Below are 21,716 nucleotides of genomic sequence, written 5' to 3'. Positions count from 1 at the left end.
GCAGCGGCTCAAGCTGTACAATGTTCCAGGGGAAATAGTTTTATTCACCCTTTGACACTGTTAGTTCCACACGAGGTAGATGTTTTACTGCTGCAGACTAAGATGACATTTCTGTCACCTGCAAGACACTTGTCTTTAATGTCACTGCTACTCTCACAACCACACATAACCATAAAGCGGTGCACAACTCTAAACCTGTCAACCTTTTTGCCCTTTTGCATGTAAAGCTGCAGAGAAACAAACCTGACTGGTAACAAGATGGCGCTGGTGTGCGTGGTTGCTCGTCTGTCACTCCCAAGTTTGTTTCTGTTTCTGTTATTTCTGATCTGTGTCATTCACCAAACAAAGTCTCTGCTGAGGTATAATCGCCAGACATGATGATCACCTTTTATTGAAAAGGTCGGCAGCACCAGGCCTCTTATCACAGCTCCTGACTCTGACCCCTCTGTCTCTGTCCCTTGCACTGCTGATTTCACTCAGTTTGAGTTGGTGATTCTCCCCATTTCACAGGATGCGGGGTGTCATATTAACCCCGCAGGTTCCCCCAAGGATCCTTTCCCTCCACAATTTTTAAAAGAAATCTTTCCTAGTATAGGGCAGTCTGTCCTTGACATTATTAACAGCAGTCTGTCCTCTGGTGTGGTTCCTGCAATTTTCAAATATGCAGAAGTGCAGCCACTGCTTAGGAAACCTGGCCTTGATCACACAGTTTTAGCTAATTATAGACCGATTTCCAAGCTGCATTTTCTTTCCAAGTGTTAGAGAAAATTGTTTTGTGTCAACTGAAATATTTTATAGATGTAATGGCATCCTTGAGGTTTTTCAATCAGGATTTAAAACCCTTTATAGCACAGAATCTGCATTCTTAAAGGTCTTTATTCTGGTAACCACGTTGTTCTGGTCTTGCTTGACCTGACTGCTGCCTTTGACACAATAGACGACAAAATTCTAATATCTCGATTAAATGATCTAGTGGTTATTGGTGGCACTGCACGTAATTGGTTTAGTCTTATTTGGCAAACAGACCTTTCTCTGTCAGCTTCTCGGTTCCAAATCATCGTCTGCTTCTCTGTCATGTGGCGTCCCACAGGGGTCAAGTTTAGGGCTCTTTTTACTGTATATATTGCCTTTGGGTTTCATCCTTAAAAGGCATGGGATCTCTTTTCATTGTTCCACTGATGACTGTTAAATATATTTGCCACTAAAGCAGAAGGATGGCATCTCCATAAAACCTCTCTTGACATGTCTAAATGACATTAAAGCTTGGTTGGCTTTAAACTTCTTAAATTCTAATGATAAGAAAACAGAGGTGTTGGTGTTTTGAACTAGTGGTCCTTGTGAGTTCTCCTCTGTTGATTTGGGACCCCTGGAAGTTTATCTTAAACCTGTTATTACTGACCTTGGTTTTAAGTTGGACAGTGATTTTAAATTGGACAGCCAAGTTAGAGCCTGTGGTGAAGTCCAGTTTTTATCATTTAAGGTGACTGACAAGAGTGAAATCTTTTCTTTCTCTGCAGCACTTTGAAAGGTTTTACTTTTATTTCCTCAGTTAGTTATTATTACCAATTTATCAATTTTATTGGATAAATTGGAAAGATATGGTATTTGAGGGAAAGCTGGTAACTGGTTAAAAAGTTACCTAACGGGTCGGGAACAATATGTTAGCATAGGGCATTACCATTCAGAGAAACTTGGTATTACATGTGGTGTTCCCCAAGGGTCAGTGTTGGGACCAAAACTTTTCCATGTATACATAAATAATATTTTTGATGTTTCTCAAGTACTTAAACTCATACTGTTCGCAGATGACACCAACATATTTTTCAGTAGCGATGATTATACTGATCTTGTAATGACCGTAAACAGGGAGCTAAAATTAATTAAAAAATGGATGGACATAAATAAATTATCATTAAATATAAATAAAACTAAAGCAATGTTTTTGGAAATTTAAAATATAATATAGAATTACCAATTATCATTGAAGGTGTACCAATTGATAATGTGAGTGAAAACAAATTTTTGGGAGTCGTAATTGATAATAAAATTTCATGGAAACCCTACGTCTGTCAGGGTCCTGGGACTGGGCGACCCAGGATCCCTGGGCAGTCATGGACCTGTGTATTATTATTATGTATTTTTGGTGTCGTTTCCCCTTCTCTGTGCGTGTACATATGTGTGTTTCTCTGTGCTGTGTTAGTCTGTGTCCCACTCATATGTTTAGGCGAGGTATTTCATTTCATTTTTTCATTTATTTATTCATTTTCAGGCACAACAAATACCTATATTGAACATAAAATACACAAAACAAAAAACAAAACTTGCCTGAAAAAGGAGTGGGACGAAGAAAACTTATTAAATCCCACCCCTATACTCACTCATCAACAAAAAAAAACAATAAACTTCCCGCAGCTATGCCCATCATTGCATACAGACCCATCAACAGCCCCGGGCAGATACAAGCATCTAAGCGGCAGCTCGCAACCAACAATCAGAGCCTTCATAACTGAATACAGAATATATAAATTATAAATTGCATTACCACAGGTAACAGGCAGTAATAACTACAAGTAACAGACACACATACATATACATACATATATATCTACACACACAAGTACATATATGTACATACATACGCACACTTTATTTTTTATTTTTTATTTTGGAATCCATACCAGCAATGGTAAGAGGACAGACATTACAGAGCACACTAAAACCCATCATTGAGTATACTGTGACCAGACCAACTGTTTGTAGAGAAATTTAAATCTATGAATATTTTTGCATTGTTTCAATTGTAAACTCAGACTGTTCCAGATTTTCACACCACATACAGACACACAAAAGCCTTTACGGGTTGTTCGAATTCTGGGTAATTTGAATTCTCCAAAGCCTCTCACATTATAAACCTTTTCTCGAATTTCAAATCTAGTTTGTAAATTTGCCGGTAAAAGTTTAGTAAAAGCTTTATACAAAATTATGGATGTATTGTAATTAACCAGATCCTGGAATTTAAGTAACTTTGCCTGAAGAAAGAATTTGTGAGTATGATCTAGATAACCAGCCTTGTGAATAATACGCAGTGCTCGTTTCTATACTGTGACTAATGGATTAGTTGTATTTTTATATGTATTTCCCCACACTTCCACACAATATGTAAGATATGGAAGAACCAGGGTACAGTACAGAGTACGAAGTGCATCTTTATCAAGGAATTGTTTCACTTTGTTCAAAACTGCGAGGCTTCTGGAAATTTTGGTTTTTATGTGTCTGACGTGGGGTTTCCATGAAATTTTGTTATCAATTATAACTCCCAAAAATTTGTTTTCACTCACATTATCAATTGGTACACCTTCAATGATAATTGGTAATTCTACATTATATTTTAAATTTCCAAAAACATTGCTTTAGTTTTATTTATATTTAATGATAATTTATTTATGTCCATCCATTTTTTTATTAATTTTAGCTCCCTGTTTACAGTCATTACAAGATCAGTATAATCATCGCTACTGAAAAATATGTTGGTGTCATCTGCGAACAGTATGAGTTTAAGTACTTGAGAAACATCAAAAATATCATTTATGTATACATTGAAAAGTTTTGGTCCCAACACTGACCCTTGGGGAACACCACATGTAATACCAAGTTTCTCTGAATGGTAATGCCCTATGCTAACATATTGTTCCCGACCTGTTAGGTAACTTTTTAACCAGTTACCAGCTTTCCCTCGAATACCATATCTTTCCAATTTATCCAGTAAAATTGAGTGATTGATTGTGTCGAAGGCCTTTTTGAGGTCAACAAAAATACCAACTGCATATTTATTTTTATCCAGTGTATCAGTAATTTCTTCTACTGCCTCAATTATCGCCATTGAAGTGGTTCTTTGCGTTCTGAAACCATACTGACCAACATTTATTATTTGATGTTTTTCAAGGAATTTTTCTAATCTTGAATTAAAAAGTTTTTCTAGAATTTTTGAGAATTGAGGCAGTAGAGAAATAGGCCTATAATTGGTAAAACTGTGTTTGTCATTACTTTTATATAGTGGTATTACTTTCGCAATTTTCATTTTTTTTGGAAAACAACCGGACTGAAATGATAAATTACAGATATATGTTAAGGGACTAGCAATATTCAGAATAACCTGTTTAACTACAGACATATTTATGTCATGATAATCCATTGAAGACTTACTTTTACATTTTAATGTGATATTTATTACTTCTTGCTCATTTGTAGCTGAGAGGAACAGTGAAAAGGGATTTGATTTTATATTACTGATATTTTCATTTTTATGACACGGGATGTCCGCTGCTAGTTCAGGGCCAACATTTATGAAGAATTTATTGAACCCATCGACAATATTACTCATGTTGTGATTTTCACCATTTGCATCAGTAAAATATTCAGGATATGATGTTCCAGAAGATCCTTGTTTAATTAAGTTGTTTAACACATCCCAAGTTCCTTTTATATTGTTTTTATCTTCTTCTATAATAAAGTTGTTTGCTCGTTCTTATAATATCAGTCAATTTATTTCTATATGCTTTATATCTTTGTTCCACTTCTTTTGTTTTTACTTTGATGAACTGTTTATACAGATTGTTTTTCTTTTTGCAAGCATTAATAATTCCTTTTGTGAGCCAAGGACTTTTTATCTTTTTTTTCTTTGTCATGTGTTCATTTACAGGACAATGTTTATTGTACCACATAGTAAAAATATCTAGAAAATTATCATAAGCCTTGTCCACATCTGACTCTTCATACACCGAACTCCAATCTTGTTGTGCTAAATCGAAATTGAAGGCATGAATTGCTTCTTCATTTATTGTTCGCTTTGCTATCATGATCTTGGTATCTATTTTTTTTAAATCACAGTCACACAAAGTAAAAACTGGTAAGTGGTCAGTTATATCACAGACAAGCAGACCACTATTAATTTGGAAATCCATGACATTAGTAAAAATGTTGTCAATAATAGTGGCGCTATGTGAAGTTATTCTGCTTGGCTTTGTTATTGTTGGATATAGTGATAAGCTGTACATTGTGTCAGTAAAGTCATCAATGGCTTTTAACCTTGTTGGATTTAGCAAATCAATGTTAAAATCACCACAGATAAATAGTAATTTTTGGTTCACCGAAGCAAACGTTTTTTCTATCCATTCATTAAAAGTGTCAATACTTGAACTGGGTGTCCGATATATACAACTTATTATAACATTTCTCTTTTTTTCATTCATAATCTCAATAGTCAAACATTCCAAAATTCCATCAATAGCCATAGACATAGTTGTTACAACATTATATTTTATAGAGTTATGAACATATATAGCAACCCCGCCGCCCGCCTTATTTAATCTATTCATGTATTTTAAATCATATCCATTCAAACAAAAATCTATTCCTTTATCGACATTGAACCAAGTTTCAGTGATGGCTATAACACTAAAGGGGCGAGAAAATTGTTGCAAATAGTCCTTAATGAAATCAAGATTAGAGTACATACTTCTGCTGTTAAAGTGAATTAATGAGAGCTTCCCGTCTAGGTTAATTTCTTTTTCATATTGTTCCTGAGTGAAATAATTACAATTTTTAACAAAAGAAGAGAGAAAGTTACTTTCAGAATCTATTTCTGGATCTATTATATTATGCTCCTTATATTCACAATCTAGATCAATTACTTTCTGTTGAAGAACTAATTTCAACGTGTCCATGTCATTTCCTGGTGTAATTGATACATTGGTGTCAGTTATACTTGTCCAGATCCTCCATGTTCCTCACTATCAGTACTTTTGCCTCTTCTGGTGTCCCGTTTAGCTTAATGAAAATCTTACAGTTTGTTACCCATGTATGTTGTATTTTACTGTTCTTCTTCAGTTGCCTTGCCTTCCTCGCGATGTCTGCGTTTTTTCGTGTCAGATGCTCATTAATGAAAACGTCCGTGCCTTTCAGTTTGCGTCCTTGTTTCAGCAGTGCGACCTTGTTCTTCCGATTGACAAATCTCATAATGATGGCCGGCAGTCTGTCACTCCTCCTGGGCAGTGAGTGACATGCTTCTATGTGCTCCAGGTCCATCTCTATCCCCTTGCTTTGGAGGAAGGACGCCACATGTTGCTCTACCGAGCGGGTCTCCTCGTCGCTGGGCTCCCCGACGTTCCCGGCCACCGCGCGCACGTACGAGCGCGGCTTGATTTTAATACCGCTGATGACCACGTCGTTCGTACGGGTGTACTGCTCCAGCTCATCCACCCGCCGCTCGAGATCCATGATCCGTCTGTCCTTCTCGGCATTTTGGAGGCGTAGCTGTTTTACCTCCTCCAGAAGCCCCAGAAGCAGCTCCTGCTGTGCCCTGACTGCGGCCACGTCTCCGCACAGCGCTCCGAGGGAGGTTTTAATGTCCTCAACCTCCTCTGGTGTTGGGCCTTTCTTGGGTGGCATACTGAAGCGAGAGCACGAGGCGGCCACCACGAGGGACCCGGAAGCGGAATTTCTGATGATGGCGCCTGGCTAGGCCTGCTGGCTGATGGTGGAGCCTGGCTGGGTCTGCTGGCTGATGGTGGAGCCTGGCTGGGTCTGCTGGATGTGGCCTGCTGGCTGATGGTGGAGCCTGGCTGTGGCCTACTGGCTGATGGTGGAGCCTGGCTGTGGCCTGCTGGCTGATGGTGGAGCCTGGCTGTGGCCTGCTGGCTGATGGTGGAGCCTGGCTGGGTCTGCTGGATGTGGCCTACTGGCTGATGGTGGAGCCTGGCTGTGGCCTGCTGGCTGATGGTGGAGCCTGGCTGGGTCTGCTGGCTGTGGCCTGCTGGCTGTTCAAATCAGCACAAACGTAGCATGCTTTGTTTCTTAATGTAGAAATTAAATTCAGCTTTTAAATGTATAAATTAAATGGTTATGAAATTGCAGGAGGTGGAGCCCGGAGCACTGCAGGCTCCTGTTTCTGCTTGCTCTCGATGGGTATGGGTGTGTATGTCTGCGGGTGTGCCTGGAGGATGGAGCTCGGCCACCTGCAGGCCTGAGGGGTGTGGCCCTGCGGAGGGACTGGCCACACCCGAAGCCACACACCTGCCGCTGATCAGGGCTCGTCGGGGGAGCTACTTAGGAGAGTCTTGGAGCTCTCACCGACGCGGGATCATTGAGTTATCTTACCAAGTCAGTGTGTGTTAGCTTAGGTCTGTGCTGTGCGTATATGCCCGCCGAGGGTTAGTGTTGACGGCTGCGTCTCTGGTTTCCCTACAGGAGGAGTGGTCCGGAGAGGCAGCACGCACGGGGGTGCGGAAACACAACAGCGGGGAGCACGAGCACAGATATCGGAGGGAAGCACGCACACGGGGTTCGAGGGAGCAACGGGGAGTTATTGTATTTACAGCCTTTTCACTGTAAATAAAGAGCACTGTTTGCATCGCAGAGTCTGCGTTTTGGGTCCTCCTTTCCCCACATCCCCACGGTCTGCCAGCCAGACCGTGACAACGTCAGACACATAAAAACCAAAATTTCCAGAAGCCTCGCAGTTTTGAACAAAGTGAAACAATTCCTTGATAAAGCACTACACATACTTACTTACTGTGGCGCCCTGCAGAGAGCAAAACCTCTTAAATAAATGGGAGTAAGGGTAAGCACTTCGTACTCTGTACTGTACCCTGGTTCTTCCATATCTTACATATTGTGTGGAATTGTGGGGAAATACATATAAAAATACAACTAATCCATTAGTCACAGTACAGAAACGAGCACTGCGTATTATTCACAAGGCTGGTTATCTAGATCATACTCACAAATTCTTTCTTCAGGCAAAGTTACTTAAATTCCAGGATCTGGTTAATTACAATACATCCATAATTTTGTATAAAGCTTTTACTAAACTTTTACCGGCAAATTTACAAACTAGATTTGAAATTCGAGAAAAGGTTTATAAGGTTGGAGAATTCAAATTACCCTGATCTCTTCCAGTAAATGGGGGGTGAATTTGGATTTAAGAAATATTTGGATTCAGTCGACTCTGGCTATTGTAAATACATTTTAGTCGATCCAAAACACATACTGGGAAATCAGAGAGAACACATTCAGAAGTTTTGTATAAAACATTAAGAGATGAATTCATGAAAATGTGTTTTGTTTCAGTTTGTTGTACTTCCAGTATTTGTAAAAAATAATGTACATGAAGAATATTATCTGCCTTGTGTATGAGAAACTGTAAATAAAATATTTGTTTCACAAATTCAAAACTGACTTTTTGTCACGGCTGGCGGAGTGAGCCGTGTGGTGTGGAGGAAAAGGAGGACCCAAAATGCAGCAAACTGATGATACGAGTGACGTTTATTTACAGGGTGGTAGTGGCAAAAACAGGCAATGAAGCATGAGTAATTACAAACGGAAACCTAAACTGGGAGAAACTAAGTGACAAACCTGGGACCATACAAAAGGGGTGCGGGGCAGAGAGACGCAGAGACAGGAACACCATAGAACGCAGACGAGCCGACAACGAACACAGACCGACACCCACTATATATACACACACACAAGGTAATCAGGTAATCGCACACAGGAGGGAAGAACAGCTGATCTGAATACACATGATGACTGGAGGACACAAGCTGAACACAATGACAACAGACACAGACTTTCAGAACAAAACAGGAAATCTAGAACCCGAACCGGACACAAGGGGGGAGGACACAGAATAACTAGAACAGAGGGAAATAATCACAAAACACAAAACGCTGGGTCAATGACCCAGGACCATGACACTTTGTCTCCAAACCTTCTGTCAGAGACTGAACGTCCAAAAGTTTTAGAGACTTTAGACCTCTTATCTTTCCATGTTAACTTGAGCTACAATCCTCTATACTCACAGTCAAAATATGAGACACCGTGTCAAGCTCGTGTTGTCACAGTCTACGTCTCACTGTGTTTCTTGATTTATTTTTTCCGAATATGTTTTACAAATAGAAAAACTCAATGTATCGACAACCGCTGCACATGTGAGATAAATCCACAGATACATAAATCATCAAGCATCTTGTGGCCTGTCTGTTAGAGAGAGAGAGTATGAGTGTGTGTCTTTGTCACAATTGTATTTGATGATGAGGGCGGGAAGCTGCAATAATGGCCCCCAGGAGCCCAGATGGGGCTCCCCCAGACGAAGGCTGAGAATCACGGAGAACCACAGGCCAGGGGCAGCTGACTCCACTAGTGGCCGACCATCCCTTTGTACGAGCCTGTCCCAGGCGCCCAAGAACACCTGCCTCCATGACCATGTCCCACAGGACCCAGGCCATGCACGATCACACACAGGCTAGTCATTCAAAACAACTTTTCTCTGTCGTCTCTTTTTCTTTATAAACTGGTGGTGTTGCCACAGTAGAGTGTCTCGTGGTTTGTGGGCTCATCTAAAGGTAAGCACCGAGCAAACTTTAATGTGAGTTCAGTTAATCTTGAGTTTAGCTCCTGAATGAGGTCTTCTGCTGCTCTCCTCGGTATTTGTTCACAGTTTATTGTGAACACATTGAGAGAAGAGTGTTTGGAGAAAAACACCAACTAATCATTAGCTCAACACGCTGGGAGAAGTTGAGCGTTTGCTCGCAGAAAGTTGGAGCAGAAAAGTCTTTTCTGCTGCAGTATCAGGGTCACAATAAACTTTATTGTCCAGCTGCTGTGGATGAACACAAGCGTGGAATTCAATTAATGAATTGATTATATTCATTTCTCTGATTCCCAACAAGGATAAGGACATGACAGGATGTGGGGAATATAGACCAATGTGAAATTGAAAACTGAAAACTATTGTGCTGATGAAAATAATCATTACAGTTGGTTAGTTTGGGGTGTGAAACTGGAGCTTTGAGGTTTCAGTTAGTATAAAAACAAATGAAAGAAAAATCATTTTCTTCTAAACATTTGTTGGAGAATTCTTATTGTAAAAAGTAAAAGTTATACAATCTGTAAAGGAGAATTAATTGGATGAGATTTTTGGAAAATTTATCAAAACTCTTAGTTGCCTCCACATTGCAGCTGCAGGCTTATTGTTAAGTAGTTGAATGTGGTTTTAACCAAGAAATATGTAAGATCTAATGTCTTCATAGAGACAGAATGCCATAGAATTACAGGCAGTTTGAATGCCTGTAATTATCAGGCTGTACTCAAGCCCATTAATTAAATCTGAAAACTGTGCTGAGACTCCAAACCCAAGTACCCTCCTGGGAAATTATGGCTACACTTGGATCTGCTGATAGAGAAGTGAGTCAGTGTAACCTTTATTAAATCAGGCAAAACTACACATACTTACTTACTGTGGCGCCCTGCAGAGAGCAAAACCTCTTAAATAAATGGGAGTAAGGGTAAGCTGAAGCCATCTGATGTTTATGTTCATGAATATAACACACTGACACATTTTGACTTTGTTTTTATTGTTTGTTAAATTACTTTTAAATCTCTAGTTTCGTTTAAGAACCATCTAGTCCAGCAGGTGGCGGTAATGCACCTTAAAGCTCTAACCGCCAAAGAAAAACCCCAAAAGAAGAAGAAGCCGCGGAGTTCCCGCTTTATTGCGTTTGTGTTTTAGTTTATTTTTCTTCCTCATCTAAAGTGAAGCACTAAGGTAACTTTGATCTGAGTTCAGTCAATCTTGAATTTAGCTCCTGAGTGAAGTTTTCTGTTGCTCTCCTCGGTCTCTGTTGTCAGTTATTTGTGAACCAGTTGAAAGAAAAAGCCTCTACATCAAGTCAAGCTGCTATAAACTAATTTACAAGAAAATATTAACAAATGCTAATGAAACACAGAGAAGAAAACAGTGTTATTATTAGAAGAAAGCTTTTAAATTAGCTAAGTGTAATCAGAGTTTCTATTATTTTATTAGTCTGTTACTAAGCGCTAGTTAGCATCTCTGTCACTGTGTGGCACCTGCATAGTTTTTGAATGCAGCGTGCTATCCAAGCTAGCTAGCTAGCTAGCTAACGCCAGCCATCATCAATATAAGGTCACTTCCAGCGCCAAAAAATCCAAATATGTTGGCGGTAAAAGTGCTATAATGAAATCAATTTAAAAGAAAGGTAAAAATAAATGTATTCCTGGCTAAAACACACCTGCCTTTGTCTTATCAGCAAAGTTGTGTCAGCCCACAGGGCATGTGATTGTAAAAACTGGCCTCACTCTGAGAGGCCTGTTGTTAGAATCATTTCAAAGATAATTTGATAAATTCTGATCAGTATTCAGTAAATGAGCCTGATTAACTGTTAGCAAAATAATAATGATAGGCCAGAGATACCAGAGATTCATTTTTAAAACAAATACAGCCTCGAACCCTAAGAGGGGATCTGTGTTTTAAAAGTAGTGCAGAGTTTTTAAAATAGAATAGAATAGTCTTTTATTGTCTTTGTACATATTCAACTAAATTGTGGGTGCTCCACACCAACTGTGCATGGAAAACAATATAAATAGTAAGACAGTAAGAATAAATAACATATAAGAGGAGTATATACAAAGAGGAGGAAGGCACACATTAGAGAACAGGTTGCAGAATGCTTGAAAGTAGTGCAGTGGCACTACGGCACACCTGATCATTTCTCACGGCACACGTATATATGCTGCGGCACAGTGGTTGGGAAACACTGTACTCTCCATTGTAATCCATTGATTGTTCTGTTTTCATTCTTTGTCAGGGCCTTTTTTAAAGAGGAATTGCTCTCCTGGTACTGGTGTGCCATACTGCTGAATTTAGTATCGGTGCTCAAACCTTTGTATGTTTTAAACAAGTTGCCCACCCAGGAGAGCTAAAATTTGTTGTTTGTGCTCTCAGATGAACATATGAGACACTTTGACTCTTCAGTGCAGTGTGGAGCTTAACAAAGTTCTGTTTTGTGTCCCAGCTGATCAGCAGGAGGAGAAGAGTCTGACGGAGCAGCAGGGGAACATTTAAGCTACGTGGACTCAGCTCAGCCACTGCAGAGAAAACAATGAGTTCGACAAAGAAGGTGACAGATACTAGTGTTAAGAAATACTCCATTAACCCTTTAAGGCCTATTGGAGCAGGAATGCTCCGTTTTGCAAGTGTGTAAGTTCATCTCTGAATGTTTGTAAAGCATTCCCACGATGGAACATATATGGAGCGACTGCCTCTTCTCTCCCCCTCCCTCTCCTGCTGCTACTTCAGTCATGAAACTGATTAATGATCAGCTGATCGGCTTTTCTGTCGCGAGTCCGTCTCTCTTGTTTGTTTATTGCCCACTTTGCGCCAGAAAGAGGAAACCAGCAGCTGAACAACAGCAGCACGTTTAACCTTGATAAGCTGTTGTTACAATTTATTTAATATTACTTTCTACACCAGGATCCTTTTCTAGCTGACGGCTGGTAACTGTGCAGGGGCGGATCTAGCAAAGTTTAGCCAGGGGGGCCGATAGGGCATTAAAAATGGTAAATGGTAAATGGCCTGCATTTGTATAGCGCTTTTCTAGTCCTTAAGGACCCCAAAGCGCTTTACATTACATTCAGTCATTCACCCATTCACACACTGACGATAGCAAGCTACATTGTAGCCACAGCTGCCCTGGGGCGCACTGACAGAGGCGTCCTTAACAGGGAAAAGGTGGGCACCAAGACATACTTTTCTTTCTTATTCTCATTTAAAATGTCTAGCTTTTATTAAATAATTATCTGAATCTTACACCCAAAGTTTTAATCTGATGTAAAATGCATAGAAGTCCATGACTGTATATAGTAATTATTAAGTCTAATATACCCTAGTAAGCTATAGTACTTTTCCTTTGGGAAGGCACCATCTGTGCAGTCTGCAGTTCTGTTGAAGAAAGATGTTGAATCTATTTAGTTATTCTTGAAAAATAATTGATTTCTGTGAATTTTTTTCACACTGCATCAAATTAAAGTTGATTATGTTGATTAAGCATCATGAGGTGGAGGGTGGGTGATTCCCTATCTATTTTTTTTTTTAGAGTTTTAGAGCCCTATTATTTAGGTTACTTACTCTTTAAAATACCAGAATAGGGAGGATGGAGTAGGATTAAGTGTATTAGATTGATCACTATTACTGAACTATGAAATATTTGGGTGCTGTGTATTTTTTGCATACAGGTATAACAGAATAGCTTTAGTGTTTTGTTTTTTAACTTGAGTATGAACTTATACAAAAGCAGCAAGATATTTTAAAAAAAACTGTTCTGTTGATTAAAAAATACGGATTCATATCGGTATCGGCAGATATCCAAATTTATGGTATCGGTATCGGACATAAAAAAGTGGTATCGTGCCATCTCTAGTAAAAATATAAACATAAGCTCTGACAAACTTGGTTCTATGGTAGGTCTTAAAGGGGTAAAAGATGAAGTACTGATATATATTTTATGCAAAACTAACTGAACCTTGTGCTATATTAATGTAATGTAATATTCATGTAATAATACAATGCCTACATTGTAGAGGGTGACTTTGCCTCTAAAGAGGAAAATGGGCAGGGAAGAGGTTAAAGTGGGATTCAGCAGGATTCAACCCTAAAATCAGCTGTAGTGGCTCAGTGTGGGGAAAAGAGTCACAGCTCACAATCATTTCTGTTGAGAGCTCCAGTCGATGTTCTTAATGTACAGGCTGTGATCAGCTGACCTGCTGCTCTCTGTGGATGTACACAACTGAATTCAACCAGATGTCTGCAGATGTTTCATGAGTTGTCCTGGCTGATTTCCATCCTCTACACCAGGGGTGTCAAACTCAACTGCACAGGGAGCAAAACTCAAGACACACTTTAGGTCGCGGGCCAAACAAGATAAACATTTATTGAACACACTAAAACCATGTTTTTAAATAGAAATATGAATAAAAACAGACAGGAATATTATTCCAGAATAAATAAACTTAAAAAATCAACTTTAACTTTAAATGTTTTGATCTTCATAAAAATATATCCTGTCAAAATTATGCAAGTTAGAAATATGAACATGCTGCAAAAACCCCAGAAAAATAAATGAAAACATACACAAGGTTGGAGCTGCATGTAGACGGAGCTGGGGCATTGCTGCAGGAATGGAACTAATAAACTGTGCAGGCCATTCAGTGTCGTACTTTGCCTTGAGTGTACCATTACACTGCAGCTCCATCTGAATCTGCACAGGTGCAGTTTCCACGTAAAAAAGAAGCTTGAAATTCTCTTTTTGTGCTTCACAGTCACCAAAGCGCCGCGAACTCAGTGCGCTCAGTTTATCAGCAAAGTGCGCCGACTTGGTTCAACATTACTTGGCAACAGGGAAAGTGAGACAGGTTGCACTGGTGCATTTGTGACAGCTTCACTTGAAATGCCTTCACTGCATCATACATGTCATGTCCATTGTTAAATCTCCCGATTCTTTTGATCTTTGGGCTGAAGGAAGGACAATACTCGGTGTATAAATGCTCAATCAACAATCTTTTATTCCATACAATTCAACACTTTTGAGCATAAACCATCCGGAGGGGAGATGAGCGCGGGAGGGTGTCCGCCTGATCTCGAAGTGTCTGAGCGTTTCTCACATTCTTATAGCTTCAGCCCCCCTCCACCTAGTCATAAAACCTAAACATTCACATTCTTTCTCTCTTACGGCGCCTAAGTGACGGCCTTGGCTCCCTGTTTTATCTCCTCCTGATGAGATGGGGCAGAAAACCTCTCCGGTATGCTCTGTTCTCTTCTAATCAGACAAATAAGGCCATGACTCTCTGAAAACAGTATTTTTATACCTCAGCAGTATAATGCATCATAAATGGACACTCTGGTGACAGTGGCAGAGAAAAGGACATTAAAGAAACTGATGGACATTATGAACAATGCTGAGCATCCTCTGCACACAGACATTAACAACCAGAAGAGTCTGTTCAGTGACAGGTTGCTTCTCCCCAAGACAAGAACTAACAGACTTAAAAACTCCTTTGTCCCACACGCCATCAGACTGTTTAACTCCTCTCTGGAGGGGAGAGGGAGGGGAAACAGGAGGACAAAGGAGGGGGGAACAACTAAGCTGTAGTGCCTCTTCACTTCACTGTGCAATACCTTTTGTGCAATATTTTTGTAAATAGTCAACAGTGCAATAGACCTCAATACTTGAAATGTGCAATTCACTTGTATTTTTATTTTTTGTTCCTATTTATTCTATTTATCCCCTTCGTATATTTTATTTATATTGTCTCTGTATTTATATATATATGTGTGTGTGTGTGTGTGTGTGTGTGTGTGTGTGTGTGTGTGTGTGTGTGTGTGTATATATATATAATATTCTGTAACTCTGTAACTTCTGTCGGTGCTGTGCTTTTTTGGAAATCGAATTTCCCAGAGGAACCTACCCGAGGGATTAATAAAGTTCTATCTAATCTAATCTAAAACAATATCACTCATTCACAATAAATCAGCAGTCTAATGTAATACAAATCAGTTTAATAACTGTAATAGTTGTCACCTTCTTCAAAGTCAGGAGAATAATGCAAACTAAAACTACGTAATAATTTCACTATCTTTAATTAGGGGTATAACGTGGCATAAGATAATATAATAATCTCACACCATGAACTGACAGATTTCCTTGCTGAGCTCAAAAACTATTGAGAACTTTTTCCCAACTCAGCCAACGGAACTCTGTATGATAAGGATGTCGCCAAACTCTGAATCATAGAAGGATGAAATTGACGGTGATTTAAACCTTTAAACTCAGATAAAATTTACGGTTTGTGTTACAGTGATCGTTACATGCTCCATTTATAGGACTTTACCACACAGCCTGGTGTATGATGCAGGATTGGATTTCATGTGTTACTTTTTAGGCTCAAATCAATTTGATCTTTGATGCCCGCAGTGATGAAATAACTCCCCTCAAATGACTTAAACCAAAAGTAACAAGCCTGTGTTGAAAATGTAAGGAGTAGAAAATACAGATTTTTTTTTTTTAATGTAGCGAGTAAAAGTAAAAAAAAACGTCAGGTTACAGTCAGACTCTGACATCATCCTTCACTGAACCAAGCTAGTAACTGTTACATTTGATTTATTATTATCGAATAAATTAGACAATTATAGAAATATATAATAGGAAACAAACAGGAAATATAAAAAAGTACAGACCTGGTAAACATTTATTACTATTCTGAGTGTGTTAGCATTAATATTTGTGTACAAGCAGGAGAGATGGGCATGATTTTAGAGTGTTTGAACAATGATTAATTATCTTTAACACCAGGTTGGATGTAATGTGTTACTACTACCAGTAGGTGGGGATAAGAGACCTTTAAGGTGTTTGGTGCCACACTCCACCTTCAGGTTTAAAACTAGTGTTAATGGAGGGAGTTTGAAGCTTCAGTTTGTTCAATGACTGCATTTCACTCACTGCCTCTGTTTGTATCTCTGTCACTGCAGGACCAACGTGGACCGAGAAGTCAGCGCTCTCAGGAGGCCGACAAACCTCACAGAAGAAAGAGAGAGAAAAAAAACACCTGTGACGAGTGTGGGAAGGATTTTACTTTGAAGTCTAAACTAAAACAACATCAGCTCATCCACACTGGAGAGAGACCGTTCAGCTGTGACTTGTGTGGAAAGTCGTTTTCCTGGAAGAATTCCCTGAAAACACACCAAGTCGTCCACAGTGGAGTTAAAGCTTACAGCTGTGATCAGTGTGGTAAAGCTTTTGCTCACAGTAGCAGTTTACAGACTCATCTAGTTACCCACTCTGGAGTTAAGGCATACAGCTGTGACATCTGTGGAAAAACTTTCAGCCGGCTATGGAGCCGAAATATACACCTACGCATTCACTCCGGAGAAGATGTGTACTGGTGTGATCAGTGTGGTAAATACTTTACAACAGACGCACACTTACAACGCCACATGTTTACCCACACTGAGGAGAGACCTTATCAATGTGACCTGTGTGAGAAGACTTTTAAAACTCCACAGTACCTGAGACAACACCAACAGATCCACACCAGAAAGAGACTCTACAAGTGCAGTTACTGTGAGGTTTGTATTTTTATTTTTATCTTGTAAGTTCAGTCTGACTGTTTGGAACAAGTGTGCTCATTAAATCGTGTTAGCATGTTAGCACTTCTACTGCACCGAAGAGTAGCTCTGAGCCATTATTCAGGTTTTCATTTCAGTTATAAGTTTCGTTTACACGATCATGAAAAACTAAAAATGCTGAAAATTGCAATGTTGCTGTTATTTAATCTTCAGGCACCTTCGTGGTATATCATGGTGTTATTATTTCTGCATAAATGGCCTCATTCCTCTGTCAGGTGTAAATGGAATAAAATAAAACAAATTAAGTACAAAACCAAACCATTCAGTAATCTTCTCTTATGGTTAACAAAGTTGTATCGTTACGTAATGGTAGGGCTGGGCCATATCATACCGTTCACTGTAATACCGGTATAATGTTGGGCAACGACAAGAAAATGAAATATCGCGATAGAATATGGGTAAAACGCGCATGCAACAGTGCCTTTGTTTTCATACGCACATGGCGAAAAAGGCACGGCGGCGACGGAGAATGACAAGGGCGAAAGCGAATCGTTGAATGAAACGGATGAACCAGAATTGGTTTGTAAAAATGCTGCAACGACAGTGGTGTGGAACTGGTTTAGCTTTCGTCCGTCAGATACACAACAAAGCACTATTTTTGGTAGAGCATGCCAGCAGACCGTCGTTATTACCGTTTTTTTTGGTAAATACAGCACACTTAAAATCAAACCTTTGATTTTTCTGAAAATCGACAGTGCCCCTTATAATCCCGTGTGCCTTATGTTTGGATTCTGGTTGTGTTTACTGACTTCGAAACAATTTTATGTGGTACACGGCGCTCGAAAATCTGTCAAATGTTTTAGTACGACTTTGCTAAGCTACGAACCCGCACCACTTGATGGATTGTCAGCAGTGTTGCCAACTCCTCAGTAAGGAAAATCGCTATTGGTTGTCGCTAGAAGTCGCTAAATGATGTCATCGCCTAATTTGCATAATTGGTCATGCTAATGTAATTCTAACCTACGCTGTTGGAGAGAGAAATAACATTGTGGAAGAGACATAAAGTCAGTAAAAAACGTCTTAAATGCATTTAGAATTTATTTAGAACTACAAATTAAATTTCTTCTAGCAATTATTGTTTTTTTAATGTCACAATTCCAACCCTTTATCCGTCCTTGGCTTGGACGGCAAAAGTGACCCGAAACAGGCACTCTGGTGGAGTTACTTTGTGTTTTTGTGTGTTCATAAGTAGTTTTAAACTTTGTGGTCCACAAAACAACATAACAGTAAAAGAAGAACTGACTGACAGTCAGTGCGGGAGCCCTGCCCTGATACCAGCTGGGGGAGGACTATCCTCCGCCTGTGAACGCTTTTGCACGGGCGAGGTGCCCACCGCAGCACCCGCTGCTCATTGAGAGTAAGAGCGATACGCGCTTTCACGTTAAAAAGTTGTCATAAATAAGTCTCTAATAACGCCAGAAAAAGTTGCCAGATTTGTTGCTAGTCGCGTTTTAGGAAAAAAAGTCGCTAAGGGGGTCTGAAAACTCGCTAAATATAGCAACAAAGTCGCTAAGTTAGCAACACTGATTGTCGGAGCATTACGGCTGTCATAGGCAGGAGCCTCGCGGAGTGATACGTACGGTGCTTCAACATAATATTACCGTATTGTGTGTGTATAAGCTCTTTTAAAGTTTTGTGGATATTATACATGGTTATGCTGAGGATATGTCGGCCAATTTCCACTGGAAATGCCTTTTGGTTAAACTGTCAGCGAGGAATTTGCACTGTTACATTTTTATATAACTTTAATGTAAAAAACAGCTGCTTGTTTAAGTGAAAATACATTGATGGGGTTTTTTGCACTAATAAAATTGTGGAGTTGTAAAGTATTTTCTCTAGTGTCAATTATATCGTCAGTTATATCGTTATCGCAATTTTCAAATCTATATTGTGATAAATATTTTTGGTCATATCGCCCTGCTCTACGTAATGGTATTGTAGTATTGTAGCTGTAGTATCATTGCTTCCTTATAGCTTTAGTACTTTTAAACATTAGTGTTAAAATACCCATTTAATGTTATAATTGCAGTGTCATTGGGGGTAATAGTGTTTTTCTTGTATCCCGGTCAGCTCAGTGTTATAACTGCACAATTACAGTGTTATTAATGCAGTATTAAATCAGTATTATTGCAGTGTTACAGTAGTTTACCATGGGTACCCTAAAAACAGTAGTATGGTAGTACTTAAGTGTAAGTCAGATGTTACTGTAATATTAAATAAGTATTGCTGTAGTATTATGGTGGTAGTATTGTAGTTATTGTAGCCCAGTAAACTGAGTGTGTTAATTGAAACAGTAAAATGTAATTGGACGTCTGCAGAGATGCTCTTTATTTCAGGCGACTTTCAGGATAAAAGTGTTGAAGGACTGACTTACACTGTCTTTGTGTCTTTGTTTAGAAGCAGAGCGACACAGATGGATCCACTTCTCAACCCTGTCATCGCTGTGGTGGTGGGAAAGACTTTCGTTGTGACATCTGTGGAAAAACTTTCAGTCTGCAAGCCGGCCTAAAAATACATCAACGTAAACACACTGGAGACAAACTGAAATACTGCAAAGAATGTGGGAGAAGCTTCCCCACATCAGGTGAGTTAAAACAACATGAACTCTTTCACAGTGGGGTCAAAAAGCACCTCTGTGATCAGTGTGGGTCATCCTTCACCACTGCAGGTCAGCTTAAAACACACAAACGAGTCCACACAGGAGCGAAACCATACAAGTGCAGACACTGTGACAAAAGCTTCTCACATTCAGGTAGTCGTAGCAACCATGAACGTACACACATGGAAGGAAACTACAGCTGTGAGCAGTGTGACAAGAGCTTCAGTAATCTCAGTTCATACTCTGCACACAAACGATCCCACGTTACTAATAAACTGTTTCACTGTTACCACTGTGCCAAAACATTCACTTCATCATCTGCTCTGTGCAAACATCAGCGCGATCACGCAGGGCTGAAATCGTTCCCATCACAGGATCAGAGTGAATCTGAAGAGAGAGAAACATCCTCTGGTTTCAGAGTCCAACTTAAAACCCTGGAGATCAGGCTCCACAGAGTTCAGGTCGGCTCTCCTTAAGTTTAAGTTAAAGTTCTAATGAGGCCATGAATCAAACTGTTCATGTAGTTCCATTTTAATCTTTATAAATTGTTCTTCTTCTGTTTGTGTTCAGTCGTTACCTTTTTTTTCAGTGGTTGGAGTTAAAATCAGTTTCCTGTTCTCAAGTTTTTATTGAATGTATTTTATTAAAGTTCTTAAATGAAGTTAAAATGATGTTAAATAAAGAATTGTTTGAACGACAGAGATTTTGAGCCATGATGTCATTTCCTGTATTTCAGAGTAAAGACTGAAGTGACAAATGGAAACATGTTTACAGTCATGGAATAAACACTGATGGGTCATCTGTAGGAAATTCTATTGCTGACCTGACAGACTCGACCTTGTTTACAAAGAAAGAAAGGAACTGATGACATGTGTCAGCAGAGGCTTTCAGGGTTGTTTAGAGTAGAGCTGATAGTCTTAAAGAACACGGCGATTATGACAATTTAACACAATGATCTGAGAAACATTCTTTTAACATTTCAAAAGAAACCTGCAATTTGTCTTTCTTCCACTTTCACTCTGCTCTCCTACACTGACGCCTGACTGTTCGGGTGGATCTTCTTTATAAAAGTGGAGGAGAAGAGAGCAGCGGCGGGGTGGAGCGCGAGCTTTAAACTCATGCACAAGAGAAACAGGTTTGTGATGAGAGAACACTGAATCCCACATTTCCAAATATAAAACAGATAAACCATATGATAACACCAGGTCAAGAGTGACTGATGAACACTGAGAAAACCTCCAACCATCAAATCAATTTGAGCTTAAACAGAAACACATGAAAGGTAATCTTGTTTTTTTATATTAATCACCAGAGGTTGTTGCATAACAAGAGAGAATGGAGCCAGCTAAGAAGAGGAGGATGTCCTCCCCTGTGTGGGAACATTTTGATCTTATATCTCCCAACAAGGTATGTAAATTTCTACAGAAGATGTATTTTCATAATACTGATGGTGCAATACAATTTATGTTAAGCTGTCTTGACTTTTGTACAAGGTGAAGTGTTTACTATGTGCCAGGGAGCTGGGATATAACAACAACACCTCATCCATGCTTAGGCACTACAGAGCTTTGCATGAGAATAAGAGGAACACCGACTGTGGAGCAAGACCAGGTGAGCCATCAAATGCCATGATAATATAGCATGCTGTAATGTTACTAAATGATATAACAATATTATACAACTGTAATAAGTTACGTGTGTGATATTTATATTTGTGCTTTGTTTTTGTTGTCTTTCCTCAGGAGAACAATCTCAAATAGATGAAGACCTGGTTAGCATGGTGATTGAGGACTCCCAGCCATTTAGCATTGTGGAGGACAAAGGATTTAAAAGATTTGTTAAATCATTAAATCCTAGCTATGTTCTCCCCACTAAAAAGGTCATAAAAGCAGTGAAAATTTAGTTTTTACAGAATAAAATGTGGGCAGGACTGAGGCTCAAAGCCTCAGTGTGTAGCTGTCCATACCTCAACGTTACAAAAGCACAACCACTGTCCACACCCCAACCACACCTCACCTCACAGTAAATGATCATTTCCATTTTAAGCATTTCCAAATAATCATTTTCCATACTGCCAGTATA

General features: G+C 39.4%; 1 protein-coding gene across 1 annotated transcript; it reads left to right on the top strand.

The window, feature by feature from the left end:
* Positions 1-10,445: 10,445 nt before the first annotated feature.
* On the top strand, positions 10,446-20,194 carry LOC113028751 (zinc finger protein 709-like). Its single transcript, XM_026179172.1, has 4 exons — positions 10,446-10,603; positions 11,871-11,975; positions 16,379-16,975; positions 19,433-20,194. Exons 2-4 carry the CDS (start codon positions 11,958-11,960, stop codon positions 20,108-20,110), a joined length of 1,293 nt encoding a protein of 430 aa, XP_026034957.1. The 5' UTR covers positions 10,446-10,603; positions 11,871-11,957; the 3' UTR covers positions 20,111-20,194.
* The last annotated feature ends 1,522 nt before the right edge of the window (positions 20,195-21,716 follow it).

The sequence above is a fragment of the Astatotilapia calliptera genome, chromosome 9 (genome assembly GCF_900246225.1).
Source record: "Astatotilapia calliptera chromosome 9, fAstCal1.2, whole genome shotgun sequence".
NCBI lineage: Eukaryota > Metazoa > Chordata > Actinopteri > Cichliformes > Cichlidae > Astatotilapia > Astatotilapia calliptera.
The sequence above is the reverse complement of the archived record's forward strand: the minus strand, read 5'-3'. Positions and strand labels throughout refer to the sequence as shown.